The sequence below is a fragment of the Cyanistes caeruleus genome, chromosome Z (genome assembly GCF_971803275.1).
Source record: "Cyanistes caeruleus chromosome Z, bCyaCae1.hap1.1, whole genome shotgun sequence".
In the NCBI taxonomy this organism is placed as follows: Eukaryota; Metazoa; Chordata; class Aves; order Passeriformes; family Paridae; genus Cyanistes; species Cyanistes caeruleus.
The window spans coordinates 17359242-17382078 of record NC_141732.1 but is presented as its reverse complement, the minus strand read 5'-3'; the positions used below and the strand labels follow the sequence as shown (position 1 = coordinate 17382078).

Genomic DNA, 22837 nt, shown 5'->3' with positions numbered 1-22837 from the left:
TAACCAATGGAAAGTATACAAGGTATTCATAACCTTGGGGAATGAGATGGTTTGTATTAGTTTCTTGGGCTCATTAAAAGCTGCTCTTAGACTGCAAGACTGCAGCTGGTTTGTCAGGCAGATCAGAACCATTAATGTGGAGTGATAAAGGACAGAAACTGGGCACAATAGACACAACTATCTAAACTAAACCCAAAAGCATATGGTGTCCTTTCATAATAGGAAAAAAACACACTATGTTCTTTTGAGACAGATTTTTTTATCCAGCAAAAATTTCAGTGCACATGTTCCTGGACAGAAGATTTCTGCTAGTTTTCTCCACCCATCAGTTTACATATCAGAAATATCTGAGAATTACAAACTGAAGAACTGAGATTCCAGCAAAGGCTAACGAGAGCAGCCACCATTTGTATTGTCACTGTCCTATGCAGAACTGTACAAACCCTACATAAAACATGAAACATGCTCTCTAAAAGCACTAGTAGACACTAGATATCAAAATATTATTGGTCTTAAAAGTCATGACTAAGTGATGACATCAAGATTGTGACACTCCTAAAATGAGCTACCATAAAAAATATAAAGAAAAGCTTTAAAAAGATGGAAGGTTTTTTTCCTATTTTATTCTGTGGGAGTATTTTCTAGATAATTTAAAATTAATTTTAAGTCCATAATAGATAATATTTGCTTAAGATTACCAACTGGTCTGTATGATTGGGATTACAGACAGTTCTGGAACACGGTATAAATGAATGAGAAATGCTATAAGAAAAATGCAATGAAATGCAATGCCAATAAAAACAAAGCATAACTTTCAGAAGAAGGAGGGGAAAGAAAAAATAGTGAAATATGGTTTTGAAAATAGCCTGTTCATCTCTGCCACATCATTTAAGTGTTATGTTTGCAAGAGTTAAAAATCCGAAGAAATGAGTGCTAAGTATGTGGTTACTCTCTGTTTGCTGTCATTCTCTGAACAGTGACACAGTCACTTAATGGTTACCAACAGAAAGCACATAGATGGAAGCTCATGTTAAACAAACTGAATGTGGTCAACACACAGAACCCACCTTCACGACCAATAACAGACCTCCCATCTGTCTGGAAGCTAATGATTCCTGCCACATTGTCATTTGCCAGGATAACCACTGTGACAGTGTCAAAACTGGGCAGAATCCTACTCCCTCCTTCAGTATGCACCAGGCTGACGATGATGCTTTCATTATCCTCCGGCTCTGGATCATCTAAAATGGTCAGAGTGACCATCTTTTTTGTTTCACCTAAAAGTAGAACATACGCATACTTAGATGTTCACATGAAAATCACATTTTAAAAAGATGCAATCATCTACTCTAATAGTTACGTCTCTATGAAAATTTATTAAATTACAAATGAAAAGTTATATTAGGCAATATAATTAACAAATTATATTGTATAGCAAAGATACTCTGCAGAAATTTACAATGTTGGCATGACTTCTGAATGCCTAGAATTCTTATTTGCTTTCTAAGTTCTCCAGCTTTCAAATTTTAATTAGAAAATGAGAATATAATTATTTTAAAAAGAATTACCAAGTGAATACACTTTCTGATGAACAACATGCAGAGATATGTACACGAAATTTGACTACATATTACTGGACCAGCAAATGCATTAGAGTGGACTGTCATTGCATTAGTTACCTGTCTTCTGGAATATCAAAGAATGGCAATGTAAGCAGCAAACACAATCAGTTATCAGTCTCTAATACATTACAATCTGCAAAACAATCCTGTTGGTCATTGTATGTGCATAACCTATACTAATAATTATATCAGTTTGCCACATGCATGTATTTTTTTGTTATACTGCCTTTCAAAGTACTTTGAAAATAGTTTTAAGTAAACTTACAACTCTAATATAATTACAAGCCAGTTTCCTAATTCCTCCTGGCAACCCTTCACTTGAATTCAGATCTAGCTTGCTAAATGAACACAAGAATCTTTACTACACTCCCAAAAAGTGTTTTCAAAGCAACTGTTCAATCTTCTCAGACTTCTAAAGTATAAAATGCATCCATCATGTTGCACAGTGCTTAAATAATGCCTGCCACAGATTTTTCTTCTTTGCAATTTTTTACCTATCCCGTTATGTAATGAAATCAATACAGTCTCATAATCTAAATATATATGTATCATTAAAAATTTGTACTGTATTGACTAAAGATTAAGAAAAGATCACTTAGGCCTTTTCCCATTTTCATTATGTTTGATACAACAACTATTTCAGCAATATTATTCCTTATTTATTTAGTAAAAATGTTATCTTTATAAAGTATACTGCAGTATTTCTTTAAAAAATACTAAAATATTTATACTTTTCATCCTTATTTATTTATTTATTTATTTATTTACTTTAGTCTTTGTGGTCTTTGTTCGTGTGTTTGTTTTGTGTTTTCTATAGTTTTAGACAAGAGAAGTTAGTGCTAAACCTTGCCTCACCTTCAGCAAACACCAAAATCTCACCAACACCCACAAAATCCAAGTTTGGGGTAGCAGTTCCACCAACAACACGCCATTCCACTGCCACCTGTCCCAGGCTGCCTTCTGTCCTGTGTATCATTAGCTGCACGTTGGCCTGAGGGCGTTCTTCTACTTCAATATACTTCTCTGTTGCATTGGGGCTTACACTGTAGATCTTAAATACTCCAAAGGCATCCCCATTCATCATTATGGTAACTGTGGAAGTATTTGGCTGTCCAATAGTTGGTTGATTTTTTAAGCTGGCTGAGATATTCAATAGTTCAACTTTCAACAGGGATATAGTGAATGTTTCATCCAGCTCTGGCAGGCTATCAGGGAGTATGGTAACTGTGAGATTTGCAAACTCTTCCCCTTCATGCATGATGGCCCACTGTCTTGTGACAGGTTCGTAGTCACTACCAGCAATGGCTTGTGTGCTGAACAGAATGGATGTACTGCTGATGTTTTTCTTGTAGGTCCATAATCCTGACATGTTAGTTAATGGCCTGATCTCTGCTGTCAGCCAGAGGCAGAGAGGAATCTCAGAGGCACTGGAAAATGTAAAGGCTGAACATGCTTGTTCTTTTAGGCACTGAGCTGCACAGGCATACAGTGGGTCATTTGCTGCTGATACATTCACTCTGGTCTTGGATGGCTGGTCAGGAATTCCTTGTACAGGAGACTCGTAATAGTCCAGTATATCCTCACCTTGCTCAATGGCAAGAGCTACAATGTCAGTGTCAGAAGTGCTGTAAAATATTTGCAGCTGACCAAACCTTCCCCCACTAAAAGACATTAAAATAAGAATGTTATGTTAGCTGGTGAAGCATGTCTATTATTCTGTATGTTACTGGGTTAAGAATAAAAATGAACAAAATTAACTAACACCTTCTGAATTGCTAAAAAGTTACCAAGTGCCAATTAAAGTGACTTCCCTTGAAGCTAGTACCAGAATAACTGAGCAGTTGGGCTTTTGGAGAGCAAGCTTGATTGTTACAGCTTGAGTAGCAGTCTGTTAAGCATGCACGTTTGTAAACATTTGTTTCTAGGAGCTAATTTAGTCTTCCTAGGACTATCAAGGAAGAAAAAGCCTTTGCTGTGTAGCATTGTTATCATTCCTCTGAGGTGTCCTCAGGATACCACATTTCAGGTGCAAAACCTGTTCTGCTTTTCACTTTATCTTCCATCACACATCTGATACACTTTGTCCTCCAGTTCACATCACAGAAACAGGTTGGTTTGCAGCTTTAAATGGCTTGACAATTTAACAGGCAAAATAAAACATCAAGTTTACACTACAAACATTTGCTACATTTGTACTTTATGTACATTTCTAACAAGAAGACATCTATCTAGTTCAAAATCAATGTATATGAAAAGACAGAGAGCTGGCAGATCAAGAAATTGATGCAAATACTATACAAGGGCATGACATTTAAAATTATTGCCAAAAAATACTCAACAAAAAACAAACCAAACCAAACAAACAACAAAACAACAAAAAATAGATTTAAAATCATATTGTATTTATAATACAGACCTTCTCCTGACTGATATATTTGCAAGTAAACTTCTTTCTAGTGGCTCCTGGATTCGATATGAGGATTGATGAAAGAAAACTGTGCCATAAGGATTATCATTGGCAGGTATAACAATACGTGCTGTGCCATCTAACCCAATAGCACCACCGCTGGAGGCCTGAGTTAATTCTACATGGACAATCTCAAAAAGAAAAAAAAGAAAAACATATAATGCAGCTAAATAATTTTTGCCACTTCTAAAAATAATCACAAGCAAAATAAAATCTGAGCTTGTTGCAGCTTCCTGAGATAATATTTCTTGTTTTGATGGGCACACATCTCTTATACAAGTTAAAACTCTAATATCATTCAAGAGAGATACAACTGCTCTACTTACCTCTTCTACTTCTGGAACATCATCAGCCAGGATTTCCAACAGCAACATCTGAATGGCTTCCCCAGGGCCAAAAGTTATATTACCCATGGCAACTTGCAAGTCATCATCAGCAGGATGTCCATGAATGGTAGCAGCCCACTGAACAGTAACATTACCCAGTGTCCCAGCATTGCGGATTATTGGCAGATTTATGGTTACTGATCCAAATTCAGGCTCTTCCACAATGAATTCGGTATTCTGAAAAACTGACATACACCATAGGGGGATGTAGTGCATTAACAATAAAATTGAAAGTAAATATATCAGTTCCTAAAATACAGAGGTTTACTTTATTTGCTTGCATTTAGTTGTACAGGTAAACCCCTTTTAATCATGTTTAAACCTAAAAGCAAACTTTCAGTACTCATATTTTCATCTGCAGAGAAAATTAGCACGAAAATTAAGCCCTCAACCAAAAAGTATATTCCAATATACCCATTGTTTGAGGCTAAACATGAATGGTTTCTAAGGTCTTGGAATATAATTTCATAATTATTCCCAGCAAAGGAACTGCTTACCAGATCTCATGTCACTTATTGAAGAGATAAATTAAAACTATGTAACATGGAATATGTTAAGTAGAAAACACAGAATCACAGATTGGGTCAGGTTGGAAAGGACCATTGTAGATCATTTGAATCAAGCTCCCTGCTCAAGCAGGGTCATCCCAGACCACACGACACAGGAGTGCATCCAGACAGTTCTTGGATGTTTCCACTGAGGGAGACTCCACAACATCTCAGGCCAACCTGTTCCAGCGCACCATCACCAGCACAGGTCTTCCTCATATTCAAATGAACTTCCTGGGCATCAGTTTCTGCCTCCTGTCTCTTGTTCTACAGCTTGGTGCCACCAATCAGAGCCTCCAATAGGCTCAATCCTTTTGTTATATTAAAGACCCACTACTCCTTTATTACATGTTTTAATTCAGCTCATCTTATCTTTTCCTTTACTTTCTACACCCACACTTCCGATTCTGAATGTTTTTATTCAGTTGCCAAGTATCAGCTCCCCCAGAAAAAAGATAATATGTACTCCTTTACCAAAGGATCCAAATGGGTCATCAGAAGCCTCAATAGTTATGACTGCCCTCGTCAAAGATCCAAGCAAGGCTCCTCCTGTTGTTTGGTTCAGCAGCTGAACATAAAATGACTCCTCAAGTTCAGGATTGATATCATTAATTATATAAATTGGCACAGCTTTACTTGTTTCCCCTTCTAGTAAGACAACATCTGATGAAGCTACACTGTAGTCCTCACCTAGATTTGTAGAAGAAAAAACCCAAAACAATAAAATCCAGATAATATCAATGTTTTATTGTTCAGTATTATCAGTAATACCCATATTCTCGTTGCTTATATATGCAAGTCTTTATTATTATTATTTTTATTATTATTATTATTATTATTATTATTATTATTATTATTATTATTATTATTATTATTATTATTATTTTATTTTATTTTATTTTATTTTATTTTTATTTAATTTTTTTTTTTTTTTTTTATTTCCTGTTGATGTTCAGATGTCTAGCGGAAGCAAAATGAAACTTGGTTTGGTCAAAACAGAGTTTGAACTGTTAGACCAAGAGGTAATTACAAAAGGTCCATCATTGTCTGCTGTATACAAGGTCACACTACTAAGATGTTTCTATTTTTGTTTTATAATTGCTGCCCAGCTTTCCAAGAGATAAAAGTGAAAACAGAAGCACCTTGTCAAAGTAGATTTCAATAAAGGGCACATTTTATATGTCAACTTCAGTTTAGGTAAATTTGTCTCAACTGTCTAGAGGAACATCTGTGATACACTAGATCACAGCTTTGCTTCAGAAACTAATTGAAAGCATAATATAAATCTAGCTACACATTTAACTTACAACACTCTGTTACATAAAAATGAAATTAAAAGTTCTCAGAGCATGTACCACCCACATATTCAATTTGGACATAGCTGAAATGCAGTGCACTCAACTTATAAATGCCTAAGTGATCCTGAAGACTTCATAGTTTTTCTCCTTTCTTAATGTACCTTCCCTACAGCAGCGACCAACTGGAGAAGTTTACATCCCATTTTCAGAAGTACAAGACTCCTTGGGTTTCGATAGCTTTTTCCCTGGTTTTTTTACAGCTGAGTCCCCAGCTCTCATTGCCTCTCCAATAAGCTCAATTAAGCAATACACAATGGTTCTAAATATGTACATGGGACTAAATTGTTTTTACATATACTACTATAGTATTTGGGGGAGTGGGGGGGGGGGGGGGGGGCGGGCAAAGGGCATTTAAGTGGTGGTGTGCTACTAAGTAAACAAATAACACAATTATTTGCCTTATTTCATTTTTAGATTCTCCAGTGATAATGACTAAACTTTCCCCTAGGTCTTAGGTTCATATTTGCTAACCACAGTCAATGCCTTACTACCTTTTATTTCATGCTTGTTACCTAATAGAGCATTCATTACACACTTGTTTGTTTTAGTTGTATCACAGGCTGCATAGTTCTGCTATTGTGCGTTCTTACCAGCTGTTGCAGTTATTGGCATAGCTTTAAATTTCACAGAAACATCTGAAAATATTCCCCCAGTTCTGGTCACGTTAATGATTGGTCCAACATAGTTTTCAGCAACTCTCACAGCTGAAGCTGAAAGCTGAAGTGTTCCAAAAGCATCATCATTGGCATTGATAATCACGTGAGCTATTGTCTCACCCACTAAGCCAAGTCGGGGAGAATTTATAACTGAAATATAAAAAAAACTTATTAGGGGTAGGTACCCATAATATACATACCCATAATAGATACCCCTAATAGAAATGCTTACTATTCATGGGTATAGAATTCATAGACATACACGTGTGTTTGTCTCTACTTTTCAAGAAAATTATCTTTTTTTCAATTAGACAAAGCATAACTACGAATCATATCAAAATACATGGGTTTAAATTATGTTCTGGCAGAAAATCTGAACATTAATCTATTATGCTGTGGAGCATACAAGCCATAATTTGTTTGAAAAGATGAGGTCCTGTGAATTTATTTATTTATTTATTTATACATAAGATTAATAGTAAGATCAATACAGTTCAGAGTAATTTCAGTTTTACTCTTGATATGATGAAATATAAGTTCAGATTTCAACTCAAAGTGGAACTACATTTGAAGCTACCTCTTATTGTGGGCAAGGGCAGCAAATAAACATGCCAAGAATCTCTGAAGCACAAATCAGGCTGTAATGACCTGAATTTATCTGAATGAGAAATTAAGTAAAAATTGTCAACACTAAGAAAGCAGCATGTCACTAAGTCTACATCACCTTTTTTTTTTAATAAGACTTTTTTGTATTTTAATAAGAAAAACTAGGTTAGTTTTTTCCTACTACTGAACTTCCAGAAATGTTAAATGAGATATTAGTGCACAAACAAATACTGTAACATATTTGGCCTGAAAGACCTCAGATAAGACAGTGCAAAAGCGATAAAGAAATACTTGTGCTTTTCCAATAAAATAGTGTGCCAAAGGAAATAAATGCTAACAGGTACAAGCCAGGTAACTAAGAGATATATTAACTATATAGAGTTTGGCAGAGGTAAAGAGCTCTTCATTTATCTTGCTGCATTTTCTCCTGTTACATATGAATTACCTTTATAGCTATATTGTGGGTTGTATGTAAGACACTTACTTGGCCGATCCTGAACTTTCTTAATCAAAACAACACTGGTTAGCTCCACAAAAACAGATTCTGATCTCTCAGGATCATCATCATCCAAAATAGGCAAGGATATTGTGGCCTCACTTTCATTGGTTGCAAAGATCACATAACCTGTAATGGGTGTATAGTCTTTTCCCGCTATTGCTCTGACGATATCCGGTGGAAGAAAGGGCAACTTTTCTTCATCACCAATAGTTCTGTATTTCACCATTACTGTACCAAGGAGACCAGCACATCTTATAACTGTCAGAGAGATATTCTTTGTTTCTTCCTCAACTTTAATTGGTCTGTTTTGCTCAGAAAAGATGAAGACTCCGTATGGATCATCATTTGCTAAAATAGTTAATGTTGCATTAGTATGATATCCAAGACGACCAAGGGAGACATTGGTGATCAAAACTGAAAACATCTTATCCAATTCAGGAACATCATCAGGAGAAATCTGTAATGTAATATTTGCTCTCACTTGGCCAACATCAAATGTTACATTCCCATCTGTAGAGATCAGGTCATTGGTAAGATCACAGATTATCATCCAATGTAATGTCACCTGAGATAAGGCCCCATGACTTCTCACAACCTAAGAAAAACATATAAAGATGTGCATATTTTTGTTCTATGAGAAAGAAAACATGGAAGTGTGAAATACAATTAAGCAAGCACAATAACATGATGAATTAAAGATATGTCTGTGTTTTAAAAACACACAATTTTTATTATCTTAGCTCTGCAGAACTTATATTATCAACACTTATTTTAAGACAGTAGCCCCTTGATTCTAAATAAGTAGATCTTAAGTTTTTGGATATCATTATTATTATTATTATTATTATTATTATTATTATTATTTTAGTTTCCAGGTGAATAATTATACATTAACAAATGCTGCATGACTGGAAAAACAAATGTTCATGACAAAGTTGTTATAAAGCCCATAGACTAATGACAACAGCATCAGAGAACACCAGAAAAAACAGACAGAAGAGTGCAATGCAGCAACATGAGACTCAAAGCTTTCCCACCTGCAGCACAACATTGCTATCTCCATCTTCAGGCTCAGTTCCATTCACTGAAAGGGACTCAGCACTGAACTCAAACACACCATGAGCATCATCAGAAGCCTCAATAGTCACAAGGATGTGGGATGCAATTCCCAAGCTAGCTGTTAAATGCAAGTTCCAAAAAAGGTTATTTTTATCTCTCATGTTTTCTTACATAAAAGAAAACAGCTAAAGAAATATGCTACAAAAATACATAAAAGAGTATGAAGTATCTGTGCTATTTGTCTTTGGTTTGTATTTTTTAAATTCATGGTAACTCCCTGTGTGGAAAAGGAACTGACTTTCAGTAAGGCAGTCCTCTCAGCCCTTCTATGGAACTACACAACAAGAAAAAAGTATTATTTTAAGGGAGGAACCAAAACAAAATTACAGGTTTAAGAATGAAAATGAAGCAGCATTTAGGACACTGAGGAGTTATATGGCAAACCACAGTATAAGTGGAAACACAAGATGAAAGCAGGTCTCATCCAAACATAAGCTGAATGAAAGACAAAAAAATAACCAAAAAACCCCGCCAAGTCAAGTAAATCCTACTTTTAAAGATATTGTTATAGGTGACATAACCTGCTGCTCAGAAAGTAAAAGAGCCTGGCACTTAAGGAAACCGTTTCTGGAAACAAGTAAAAGGGAAACAGAATGCCAAAGAAAACAACAACAACAAAAAATACTCTAGTGGCATATGTGTGCTCAGTATATTATATTATATTAAAATATAGTATATATTAAAAATAATATTTTTAGGTCTGAAGGTTTTAATTTGAAGTCCTATTGCATAGGGTTTTCCCATATATTCTATGTTATTTCTTTATTTGCTATTTTTTTTCAGTATTAAATTATCATTGTTTTCTGCATATCATGACATAAATAGGAACATGAAGTAATAAAAGAAGAAAAATGAAAATAAACTATTTCATTAAAAAATCTAACACAATTTATTTTTCTTTAAGAGTATTTTTGCCATAAAGGGATCAAAATGATACATAGAATGTATCAAAACATACAATCAGGCAGTTTTAAAAATGCCTTCAATTTAAAAAGTGCCTTTGCTTTTTTCTCCGAGGAAAATTTGACAATGTTCAGACAAAGATAATTTTGTAAACTTTAATTCTGCAATTATTATATTGTGTTTAGCAACAATATAGTTTTGATTATATGAGAACCTGTTGTTCTCTGCTTTACCTTAAACACTGACTGTTAGTGAAATTACACCTAGATAAAAATGGAAGATAATTTTTTATTAAATATTATGCTAAATTTAAATTAATGATCAGTAACTGCATGTAAAGAAAGTTGCAACAAGGATAGTGATTAATGATTTCCTTTATATTACAATTATAAATGAAATATAGGATTAATCAAAAAAGCTTACCATGTTGAGGGACAGCTGAAAGGAAGAAATCCATGTTTCCATCACCACTACCACTTCCATCATTTCTAAAAAGCTCAGCAACTTTAAGATGACAGACATACAGATATATACACATATATACATTTATAAATAAAGGGAAAGCAGAAAGTAATTTAAACATTTCTGGACTACACAAAAAGACAGAGATGTACTCTAGGAAAGTGTCAATTTGCAAAATGAAAGTATACAGAATTTCTGCTAAAAGCCAGAAAAAATATTGAATATGTTACCTCTTGTTAAATTTATTGCATTGGAAACAGCAAAAGGAAGTCAGAAGGAAAGAAAACACATACAACTTTCTTTTATGTTTTTCTTTTCCTTTCCTTCTGTGTTCCTTCTTCCTCAGTCCAAATGGAGAAATTAGAAATGGGGAAGGGGGAAGGGGGAATCAGTGGCTAGACCCTGCCAAACTCTTTTATTCTAATATTTTCTCACAAATCAAAAAGAAAGTTGTGTCAGAAAGTTGAAAAAAATTGGCAGCTTAACTGATGGAGCCTTTATCCTAAGTTTTGTGCTTGCAGTGGTATTGGAAAGCCCAAAAATATTAGGCTCAGAAGGTACCTGCCTCTAGTAAATTACCAGTCAGCTGCAAGTTTTCTTAACAAAAAAATTCAAAGAGAAAAGTTTGTTTAACTGAAACAACTACTTGATCAAAAATCCCACAAGCATGAAAACTCAGAAGCCTTTATCAAAAGAATGCTAGCATAACTCCATAGTGCCACATTGCATCACAGACATTCATGCTAATATGATCTAACTTTCCAGAAGGCATCACACTTGCAATTCTGAGCTACTTAGAAAAATTGTATCAGTTAAAAAGGAACTTTACGACTCTCAATATTTTGAGTTACTTCTTTTCCTCCAACCAGGAGGAACCTCCCTTTAAAACATTTTGCAGTGGAAATAGATTCTGTAAGGCAAGAGTGATTTTACGTGGCAGGAGCACTGCTTCTTGCCTACAGTTTTCATACTTACGTCTCAGCTACAGCAGGACTTACACTAGCTTCTAGCTAATTCTCCAACTCAGCTAAACTCCCACATCTCAAAACCCACAGTTTTCTAATGGTATATTCCATTTGAATCAGTTATGAGACAGTTGATTGCAATTTTTCCAATTTCCTTCAAGTAGTAGATAAAAAGCACACCTTTGGCTGTTAAACCTTAAATACTGACATATAAAAAAAAAAAAAAAAAAATCAAGCTTTTTTTACCTTATTTTAATTCTCTCTGTCAACTATGTAATTATGTAACTTAAAAAGCAGCAATTCTCTTTGAATGTATGGTAGTAATATATTTTCTTTGAGATCTGGTCATTTACTTAGCAAAACATCTGAAGGACAGTTTTTTCCTAAAAAGAACTGCTGCAGTCTGGAGGGTGTGTCTTTGGAAATAACATGGAAATAGTTCACAAGGTTATATTTCAAGGCATGAATACAGATCATGAAAATACAACCAGTGGATTGAGATATGCGCCTTACCTCCTCCCTCTGGGTTCAACAGCTCCACTTTAAAAGTTTTTTCTAGTTCAGGAATTGAATTGTCAGTGATGTTAACAGTAATGTACTTGTATCTTTCTCCTGGCTGAAATTCCATTGAGCCCCAAACAGCCTGAAATATGACAGGTCTTCACAGTTTTGTTCAAGTTTAGTGTTTTCATCCAAATGAAAAAAGAAATACAACCTCAATTCTTTTTGTCTTTATCAAAACACTACTTTTCTTTAACTTAAAAAAATCTGCTGAGTCTTTGTTATAAGAAATAGTAATCTAAATTCACTGAATTGTGGGCATCTTCATTTATCTACATTTTTCTGCACAAACAGCAGTCAGACAATCAAACTTCTAAGCTATGTTGCTGAATATGCACAATTCCTAGTATGTACAAATACAATCTTCACCTACATATGCACCTGTATGGTCATATAAAGTCTGATATACTTAAAAACAGTAGGAAATATCCATTCCTGCTGCATTGACAATTTTCTTAAGGATATCAAAATCAAACCCAGAGGCTTTTCCTAGAAAACACAACATGCTGCACAGAAAGGAGGCAAAAGGCACAGAATGATTTATATTTTTATAGTGGGTAGTATGTATCTATCTATCACAACACCACAATAAAAAAAACTGTTTCTGTGAAAAAAATCACAGCTTAGCTAGTGAAAAGAATCCCAGCTCAGCTAAAATACTCAAGCCAATGGCTACTTCCTGAACAAATAGCTTTAATTAAATTATAAAATAATTACACACCCTGGCAATAACTATACCTGATAATCTTTAGGACTGAAAGCTGTAAGTGGCACTGTCCTGTATTCCATAAGAACTGTTCCAAGAAGCCCTTGTGCACGAACTACCAATAATCTGATCTGTCCAACTTCTTCTTTAACAGTGATATGGGGCACAGCAGAGGCTGGCAGAATCATTTCATCACTGGGTTGAGGAGGTGGCCCCACTGAGAACTGCAGTAGACCTGAAAGACAAAAATTATTATTTATATGGCTTTTCATACAAAATTCAAATTATGATAAAAAAATCACAAAAATATTTATCAAATTAAAAATCTATTAGTATGCCTTTAGGACTCAATCATGCTACTTCCAGAATGTGCTACGTACCATTCTCTCTCTCACTGATATTCATGTTAGTCTTAACAAAACCATACCACAAGAATGACTTCAACTCTTCCCAGAAGAACCCAAATGTCATAATACTGGGTACTTATTGGTATATTAATAGGCATGATTAAATGACTCATTTAATCATCTCCGATACAAATTCTCATTTCATAAAAACTGGTATAAAATCAACAACATGCAATTTGTTTTCTTGCAAAAGGGGATGGTCATATATTTGGTCCAAGCAGCTTTAATGCCCCTTTTTTTGTATTCTCAAGAGTAAGTAATCTGACATTCATTTTTGTATAAAAATCATGAATTCATCTCAAGTTAGATAAAGTGTAATACTTGACATTGCTTCCTCATTTATTGAGGTTAGGCAAATTTTTACCTCTTGAGCTAGAAGTATACATAAATCTGCAATAAGACTGTATCATCTTCAACATTGTTACCATATGGGTGGTCACTGGCTTTAATGCTGATATCAGTAGTTTCCTTTTCTGGATCTATACTTGCTCCACTGGTGGGAGTTGAACCTAGTTTTCCATCTCCAGACACTGCAGAGACTAATGTCACACGGAAATATTCATTTAGCTCCGGAATGTCATCATCAATAACATGCAAATTTAAGACCTAGAGAAGGACCAAATCATGAAGAAATCAAACTGTGCAACATACATCCCTTAAGAATTTTATGACCCTTTAAACAATTAAGTTTTTAGTGAATCAGCTGTATTTGCAGTGGGTTCATAAGTAACGTAGAGAACATTTTTGCCCTCCATGTAATTTAACATTATGATAATAAGTTTAGAATACAATTCCAAAAACATCTTTACCAAGCTGTTGGAGACATAATAGTGATTAATCTAATTTAGAGAGCAAGTGAGGTGAGCTTTTAATGCCACCTGACACTTGAGGTTACAGACCATACTATCATGTAACACAATGTGCTTTGCATAGGCTAATATATTAATCTCAGACAATTCCAACTTCCTGTATATTGTGATAAGATTTGAAAAATATATAGGAGGAAAAGTTTACGTAGCTGATCATATTTAGAGCCATGGGAATGAGTAGTTTAAAAATGCAAATGGAAATTCTCTTAAGATTTTTCACCTGACGAGCAACTGCTCCCAGTTTGTTTCTTAGGCCCATGACCATTAGGTCCTCTGTATGTAGACATTATATTGGACCACATAGCAACAGAGCAAGAGGGTTCACCAGAGTTTTTCTGACACTTTATAAAATACGTCAGGCCTCATCCATGCTGCCAGACTTGAAAAGCTTGGCAAATTTAACTCTGAATGACTGTATGCAATGCAGTAATGAATTTCGTTAGATAATTAAAGCTGGATAAACTGCCAAGAGCACACCATTTTCCAAAATCAGAAGTTTTTGCCAAGCTGTAATCAGTTACATTGTTTAACTGGGATCAGATCCACAGTTCTAAGTGAGTCAGTGGGATCTTTTCAAATTATGTCAGTAAGTTTCACTCAGTCCCGCTTGACTTCAGCAGAATGATAAAAGTGAAATTAAAGACAGTATTTTCTACTATTAATCCACCCTTTCTATTTAACAAACACTAATAGAAAACATATAAAATTCCTACAGTATTGTGGTCACACACCTTTTCTTCAAATAAATGTGAAAATCCCATGCTGTAGGTTGGGGTCAAATTCACAGAAATAGATTAATCAAAACAGACTGAATGTGGCAAACAGTTGCATGATATTTTATTACAGCAGTGAAGTTGACTGCTGTCTGTATAACTGTCATGGAGATAAAACTGATCTCCAATACTCAGATCAAAACCCGATCATATTTGAATTTCAAAAGTCACTGGATCCATTATTTAATCACTGGACTATCTATACTTGAAGTGTGTGTCTAATATATATACATATACTTATATGTAAACATATCTAGTGTGCATTAAATGTTCAATTTATGCATTTAAGCATTCATCCATGCACAGTAGTGGCTGAAGTGAGATGCACACAGACATCTATAGGTGTCTATCCTACCACTCGTTAGGTGCCAAAGATGTAGAAACCCCTGCAAAATGTAATAAAAGCCATGTGAATGAAAGACTCCTTATTATGAAAACCAGTCAAGCATCCTCAGAAGGTGTTTTCCAGCAGGTTTGCAAAGGACAGGATGAATAGTTAATAGGAAGGTAGGGTTTACCTCTGATCTCTGCCAAGGAAGGAATGTGATAGTGCCACTGCTGTTAGAAAAATCGCTAACAGAGTAATTAATGCCCCTGGAATCAACCTGTGAGATAATGTAATTTATATACACGTAGTCTAGGGCTCCCCTTGTACGCTCCACGACACAGGATATAGTGGAACCCTCATCAGCCACCTGGAAGAAAGCAAGAAATTGACATATTTGTTATGATCAAAGTAAATCAATGGAATAAATATAAAAGGTTAATTTCTCTAATGCTATTCAAATGTTCAGTTATTTTTTATTGCTGTCGTGTTACTTTCAGCACTTTTGGAGTGACAGAAAGCTGAAACTGATCTTGATGGTGCTCAGAACAACTTTAATGGAAATTGCAATCGCTTCTAGCATCTCCCTGAGGTCCGTCAGTAACTGTACCCTGCTGTTTCTTTTGGACATAAAAACAGAGTTAATATGTTTGAAATGTTTATATCAAAAGACTATACTGTTTTATAGTAATGTCAATTATTTTAATTTTAATTTAAAGAAATATTTGGATTCCTCCTTTCCCTGACTAAAAAAAAGATGGAAAACAAAATAAATACATTTGAATTAAATGATACTATTATTAATCAGGAAAAAGTGAAAAACTCTCTGACACAGTACTCTGCAATTCTGTCTTCACAAAGAACATGCCTTCAGCAGCAACAATTGTACACATTTGGAACACATCAGGTGTTGATACTGGCCAAGTATAATAAAAAATAATATGACCCTAAAACTAAAATAGAAAATAATTTAGTTTGAAAATTATCAGAATGACTAAAGCTATCTTAAGCATTAGATAAATTTCAGAGTGGCTGTATAACACCATGCAGATACTGAATGTGCCTTCAGCTGCTTAACAGACAGATATGGACATAAGGAAATTAAAGTGCTGATAAAACAATGCTATAAGATAAAGGCGAAACAATTAACATGCCACATAAATTTTTAATTTTGCTTCATGGTTGGTTGCTGATCTGTGGCATCACAGAATTATCAGTGGCATTTGAAACTGAAGGCATCTATTATGGTAGCAGATGGTAGGCACCTGGAAAGCAAACTGAACTGAACTGAAAGCTACCATCAGTCAGGCAAGATGGTTGCCTTCAAACACATCATAATGACTTCAGTTAGAAAGGAGGTACTTAAGACGCCATAAGAATTTCCAAAGCACTGGAAAGCATTATGAATTTTTTTTTTTCCAAAATAATCTAATAATCACATAGATGGATATCATGTCTTTCTCCCTCATAATGATTAAAAAACTAACTATTAACTATGTTTATTTCAATGCTCTCAAAAAAAGATTCAACTTTATATACTCCATATATGGTGGCTACCACCATAGAAAATTTAATGTTTAAAAACAGAAATTTCCACCAGTATCAAGCGAATTCATATCTAATATGATGATGATAATGATGATAATTTAATTATAAGGAAGGGAGAGACTGGAACAGAACCCAGGAGAAACAAGTGCGGCACGGTACAATTGCTCACCACTTGCTGACCAATACCCAGCCCATTTCCAAACAATGACCAACTGCCTTCCAGGTAAGTCCTCCAGTTTATACACTGGACATGACATTCCATGCTATGGAATGTTCTTTTTGGCCAGTTCAGGTCAGCTGTCCTGGATATGCTCCTTGCCAGTTTTTTGTGCTAGCAGAGCATGGGACATTCAAAAGTCTTTGATTTAGGTGAAGCCCTACTTTGCAACAGACAAACCACCCTTGTGACAGTATTATTCTCATCCTGAATCCAAAACACATACTAAGAATAAAGATACTAAGAAGAAAATGAACACTCTCCAAGACAACATGAGGTTACAGTCTCAGAAGTTACAGAAGTACAGGTAAAAACTGCTCTAGGAAATTTTAAGCCTTAGTTTTCAGTTTATGTAATAAAATAAATTTTCTTAATAAAGATAAGAAAAAAGTGATATTGCAAGTGCCAGTGTGACTGAGGCTGCATAAACAAAACTTACACAATTCCAAGTTCTAGAAAACTTTGCTTAGCTAAAAAAACTAAAATCATGGAATCAAGGCCCTTCAAAGGGGGACCTTACCATTAGTCTGATTGTGTCTAAAATTTCTTTTGTAGCTTTCCTTATGAGCATCTTACCTCAGGAATACATGCTCCAGTGAAGCCAAATAAACCATTAGCATTATCACTTTTCTGTATTCTTAATCTTGCTGTTGTGTTTTCTTGTGAAATTCGAGCTCCACCACACACAGAAATGAGCTTTAGGATGAATAACTCCTCTCCTTCTTCCTCTTTGTCATCCTTTGCAGACACAATGAATGATTTATTAGTTTCTCCTTGCTGATACTCCAAATACCCAGAGACAGGGTGTATGTCACTCTTTGCAGGAGTTGCATGAAGTTCATAGATCTCTGCTTCTGTCAATTTCCTCTCGTAAAGCCTTACATCCTGCATGAAACCTGTGTACCTGCTGTTGCCATTAATTCCTGCTCCAATTCTCACTATTCCTGGACCTGAGAAGAAAATAAGAATTATTTCTCATGTTATTGTTTTGTTGTTTTTTTTTCAAAATAGCTAATATATGTAATTATTAAAAAATCCATGGTAAATTGTTTACTGTGCCTGGGTTAGTAATAATATTGATCTTGAAATGTAGACTGGGAGGCTCCCGAAGTCTCATCTCAGTGCTACAGGTAGATCATTACAGATCAAATAATTCCTACCTAGACAGTTCATGTTTTTCATCCTACTAATCCTATCAGCACATTGTCATCATCTCTTATCTCAATGAATCTTGGAAACTTCTCTCTTTCCATTAAAAATTTTCAGAGCCCAGCTGCAGCCTGTCTCACTTTTGTTTTACCAAACACTTGCTTTACCCATTTTGTATCTTTGTATATGTAATGTGTCCTCTGCTTGGACAGTGAATCCATTCTGACGATCAGGGTATTAGCCACACCAGACATGCTTGGAATACTTACTTACTTACTACAGTGTACTGGAAGAGGGGTTTAAGAAATGTAGACTAAGTTCCAAGCACTTTTTACAACTGCTTTAACATTTCTTTCTCTCCAGACAATTATCCTATTCAGCAAGTCAGAGGACGACAGTTCCTTTTTTCACAAAAATACTAAGCTGGTAGTTCATACTCATTCCTATCGCTCTAAAACATATAGAACAAATCTCTTCAGCTGTTTTCTAATTTTGGAAGGAAATGTGCACTGAGTGTCCCTTTTAGAAACAACCACAACAACTGCTAATGGTCCCAAGATACAAGGCACAGGATGGTGAGCAAAGTCAGGCTTAAGTACTCCTGTAGTATCCAACACTTAATGGTGAGACATTGAATCCTTAGTTTATACTTGTAACATCTCCAGACAGAGCACACATCATCTCCACTAATGTGGAAAATTTGCAATGACTCAGACATATCCTTCTAGCAATAAAAGCCTTATTGTATTTCACACATCTTTGTTTTAGAAACTGAGGGGGAAAAGAATAATTTCTAAACTACAGTACTTCATGTCTGATGGCAGCTATTAATGGCAGGGGCACTACTTTGACACAGAGGAACTATGTTTTTACAGAAGCTAAATTTTTTAGACTTCAGCTACCAGGAAATTAAAGGCAGAAATAAAATCCTACACTCAAGAATTAATGACATCTCCTCTTCATGCTCACTTTATGTTTGTGCACATATATGCATGTAGATGTATTTGCCTTTGACATCACTGCATGTTTTTTTAATTTTCCTTCTTTGATTACAGAGGAGATTGTATTCAAGAATTTGCTAATCATTAACTGCCTATCCCCATGAAAGAAAACCTGTGAAACTGATGGGAAGAGAAAGAAAGGAAAAGGATGGTGATTACTGCTATAAAAAAAAACAAAACACACATGAAAGAGTGAGGAACTGCAAAAGAAAGAGTAAATGTAAATGTATTCCCACCATTCAATACCTGACTTTATAAAGGAATTATTGTGATGTTCACTGCTATGCTAGTTGAGTGCAAAAGTCCATAATGTTTACATATGACATCCAAGAATATCAAGTTAGAGGAACTGAAGTATACATATTAATGTTACGTGTAACATCATTAAACATATGGGCACAGCTTTCGTATACCAGGTAAATATACATGCTTAGGTAAATCTAAACCCTGAAAAAATCTATTGCTTACAAATTATTGGTTTAGCTGTAATATAATACATAACTAGAATCAAAAATATTATTGTATTTTGTTTCAGAAATTGAGAGGAAAAATTCTTTCTTAGCCACAGTACAGTTAATCTAATGAAAATTATTAATTTTAAACATATATAACTATATGTACACATGATAAGCATACATATAGAAATAGAATTATTATTTTCAAATTATTGTAATCCAAGCTCTCTTACAGTTCTGCTCTTTGAAAATTTCTCAGCTCTTATCTCCATTTATATTGTTTTTGAAAATCCCTAGAATTTTCTATGCATTGCTTTTAACTAACTGATCAGATATAATAATTTCAGAATCTTGTATACATCTTTCAAGGGGCTAGACTGTTCCATATTTTGCAGAACCTAACATATGAAGAAAAAACAATGCAACCTATTGACTCACCATCAGCAATTGCTTCTCCTTTAAGGCTTTTAATTCCTCCTGGAACTGGAATTCCATCCATGTAAAATTCAATTATACTTTCATCCAGAGTAATCAGAATGTGAACCCAAGTACTTTCATCCAGATATTTCAGGACTGCTGCTTTGGCTATGTATGTAATATTGGATCCTAGTGCTGTATAATGAAGCACTATAGAAACATGAGAATCGTTTGTTTGGATTTTCACACCATAATATAAGGTCCCATTACCATCATCCTTTTCAACTATATAACCATTGGTATTGACATTAGGAATTAACCATGCAGAAAATGTAAAATTAGTTACTGCAGTATTTCCATTGTATGGGTATTCCAGACCAATAACTCCAAATGCATCCTCTTTTCCACTGAAATACAAAGCATCTGTTCCACTGTGATGACGTCTCATGTGTGGTTGAGATTGTACTGAACTTGGAAATGATCCCAGCAACAAGAAGTCTATCATTGATGGTAATCCATCTTGAAATGTACTGGACAGTATTTCCCAACCTAAACGGACAACACCAAAAGTGCCTTGTTGTCTCCAGATGGTGAAGTCTGTAATATAGGAAAGATCATCTTCAGAAAGAACATCTTCTGCTATCTCTCTGTCCTGACTCTCTGGATCTATAATGAAGACTCCAAAAGGGTCATCATTGAAAGGGATCATCACAGTTACAGCAGTGCTTGTTTCAGACAACTTCCCACCAGGACCTGGAGACCCACCTATACAATGGAAGTTAAGAGTAAAAGTTACTGGTGTGAAAAAAGTTGCTAAGTATTTTAAAATGTGTAACAGAATAACTTTTTGAATAGGCCTAAATATTTAAAGAGTCTCTGAACTCTTAAAAACTTCTCCAAATTTAAGATTAACATAAAATTAACTGCATTGGTTTTAAAACACTATAGAGAACATCTTCATAGAAAACTAGCCATGTAATTTTTCAACCGCAGAATATAACTCTCTTTCAGTTAAAACAAGATTAGCTCGGATTTCCTGAATTATTAGCAATGAGATAGGTTGCTTTTGTTTCATTTGAAAAGCATGGGGTCAAATTCATTTATCATTGTACTCCAAGATTTAAACAAAAATGAAATGGCAGTATTTAGTTCATTGCGTCCAAATAGGCAGAGATTACCTTGTAAAATCAGTAACCAGTTGTGTGTTAAAACTACTCCTAAGTCGTGCCATTAATCACCTACTTCTCCACAGTAAGAAGATCAATCATGGTGAAACTGCAAAGCCTTCATGCACCACTAAGTAGGAAATCTTCTGTTCGTGCATACAGATTTCACTTACGGAAATCTCAACATATTTTCAGTTGTATCTTGGCACAGAAGACCATAAATAGTACTGAGGTGGAAGGAGTCCAGCAGATTTGGAACTCTACTCAGTAGCAGGCCTGTAGCAGTTGTAATTTAAGTGATACAAAGCGGTAACTATTTATATTTTACAGAAATTTCTAGAAAAAAGCAAACAAACCAGCCAATCTCCATTATGGTAACCTTTAATACCTTCGTTTTGTCAGCTCTACACAAAGCTCTACATCTCTAAAACCACCAAAAGGCATATTTTTTAAAGGCCAGATTCCAAAACTGTGTTCATAATATACCTAAATTAAAGAATAAATTAAAAACAAAACCTAAAATCTCACCAGAAAAGTATAGTATGTCATAGGCTCTTTCCAGGATTGTTTTCATTTTGAATGATTAACTATAACTACTTTCTACCAGATAGAAAAGGAATGGTTATACAGAAGAAAATACCTGAAACGTTCACCAACTTTAAAATGTAAAATTCATTGAATTCAGGAATTTTATCTGAAAGAGCATGGAGAACTATCAGTTTTGATCCTTCACCATCCATGAAGTACACAGTCCCATAAGTTTCAGAGAACTCTTCTCCTGGCTTCAGTGCAGAGTCATTATGAAACAGCTGCCAGGCTAATGAGACATTCCCAAAGTGTCCTCTCTGTCTCAAAATCCTGTTCAGAGATACAGAAAGAATGAATGTCCTGGCAGGTATGCATCAGCATTATCCATTAACAATGTAAGACATGGACTAAACATCCTTACCGTGGGAAATAATATGTATTGTTCTAAATAAATATAAATCTAAATAAACACAAATAACAAACAGAGCCATGAACAATAATGCAATCCTCTTAGAGGGCCTGAAATGTCACAATATAATTCTACACCAAGGTATACCACAGATACCTTAGAAAGAAAATAATCAATGAAGGTACACGCAAAATAGTACTGCAGTTTAGATGAACTGCAGTTTGTCTTGCGCTTCTATTTTTGAATAATAAAAATGAATGTATAGTTCAGCAAATTACTATCAAAAATAGAGTTAACTGACCACTCTTAGAGATGAAAGAGAAGGAAATTAATTGCAAATTTTTCCCTTTAACCATAAAGACACTTTAACCTTTTTTGTGTTTTTATTTAATTTGGGTTGTATACCAGGTCCTTCACAAATTGCATTATTCAACATTAAGATTTTAATTAATACAAAAAAGCTTTTATTTGTTTACATAGCTATGTGGTAACATAATTTCCCTGATTTTCAAAGAATATTGTAAATAAAAACTGAAGAACTAAACATATAGAAGTTTCTTTATTAAAAAAACATGTTTACATACAAAAAGAGCATTTCTGTTTATGTGATAAAAAGAAAAAGCTTTTTAAAGCATTATGACACAAGTCTGAAAAAATAATTCATTAAAGCAGTCTAGGAACAGAAAGACAGTATGATTTTTACTGATGCTAAAGG

The 22837-nt window shown here is 34.7% G+C and overlaps 1 protein-coding gene across 1 annotated transcript in view; it reads right to left on the bottom strand.

The window, feature by feature from the left end:
* ADGRV1 (adhesion G protein-coupled receptor V1) overlaps positions 1-22837 on the bottom strand; it is a 269547-nt gene that overhangs the window by 191277 nt on the left and 55433 nt on the right. Inside the window, exons 24-39 of the mRNA XM_086866622.1 lie at positions 21826-22043; positions 20041-20784; positions 17574-17947; positions 15426-15602; positions 13691-13871; positions 12891-13093; positions 12105-12234; positions 10588-10668; positions 9180-9319; positions 8128-8737; positions 6972-7187; positions 5498-5713; positions 4416-4660; positions 4039-4220; positions 2478-3283; positions 1068-1277 (exon numbers count right to left, since the gene is read on the bottom strand). Of these exons, the coding sequence (XP_086722748.1) occupies positions 1068-1277; positions 2478-3283; positions 4039-4220; positions 4416-4660; positions 5498-5713; positions 6972-7187; positions 8128-8737; positions 9180-9319; positions 10588-10668; positions 12105-12234; positions 12891-13093; positions 13691-13871; positions 15426-15602; positions 17574-17947; positions 20041-20784; positions 21826-22043 (4733 nt within the window). The remainder of the gene's footprint in view (positions 1-1067; positions 1278-2477; positions 3284-4038; positions 4221-4415; positions 4661-5497; positions 5714-6971; positions 7188-8127; positions 8738-9179; positions 9320-10587; positions 10669-12104; positions 12235-12890; positions 13094-13690; positions 13872-15425; positions 15603-17573; positions 17948-20040; positions 20785-21825; positions 22044-22837) is intronic.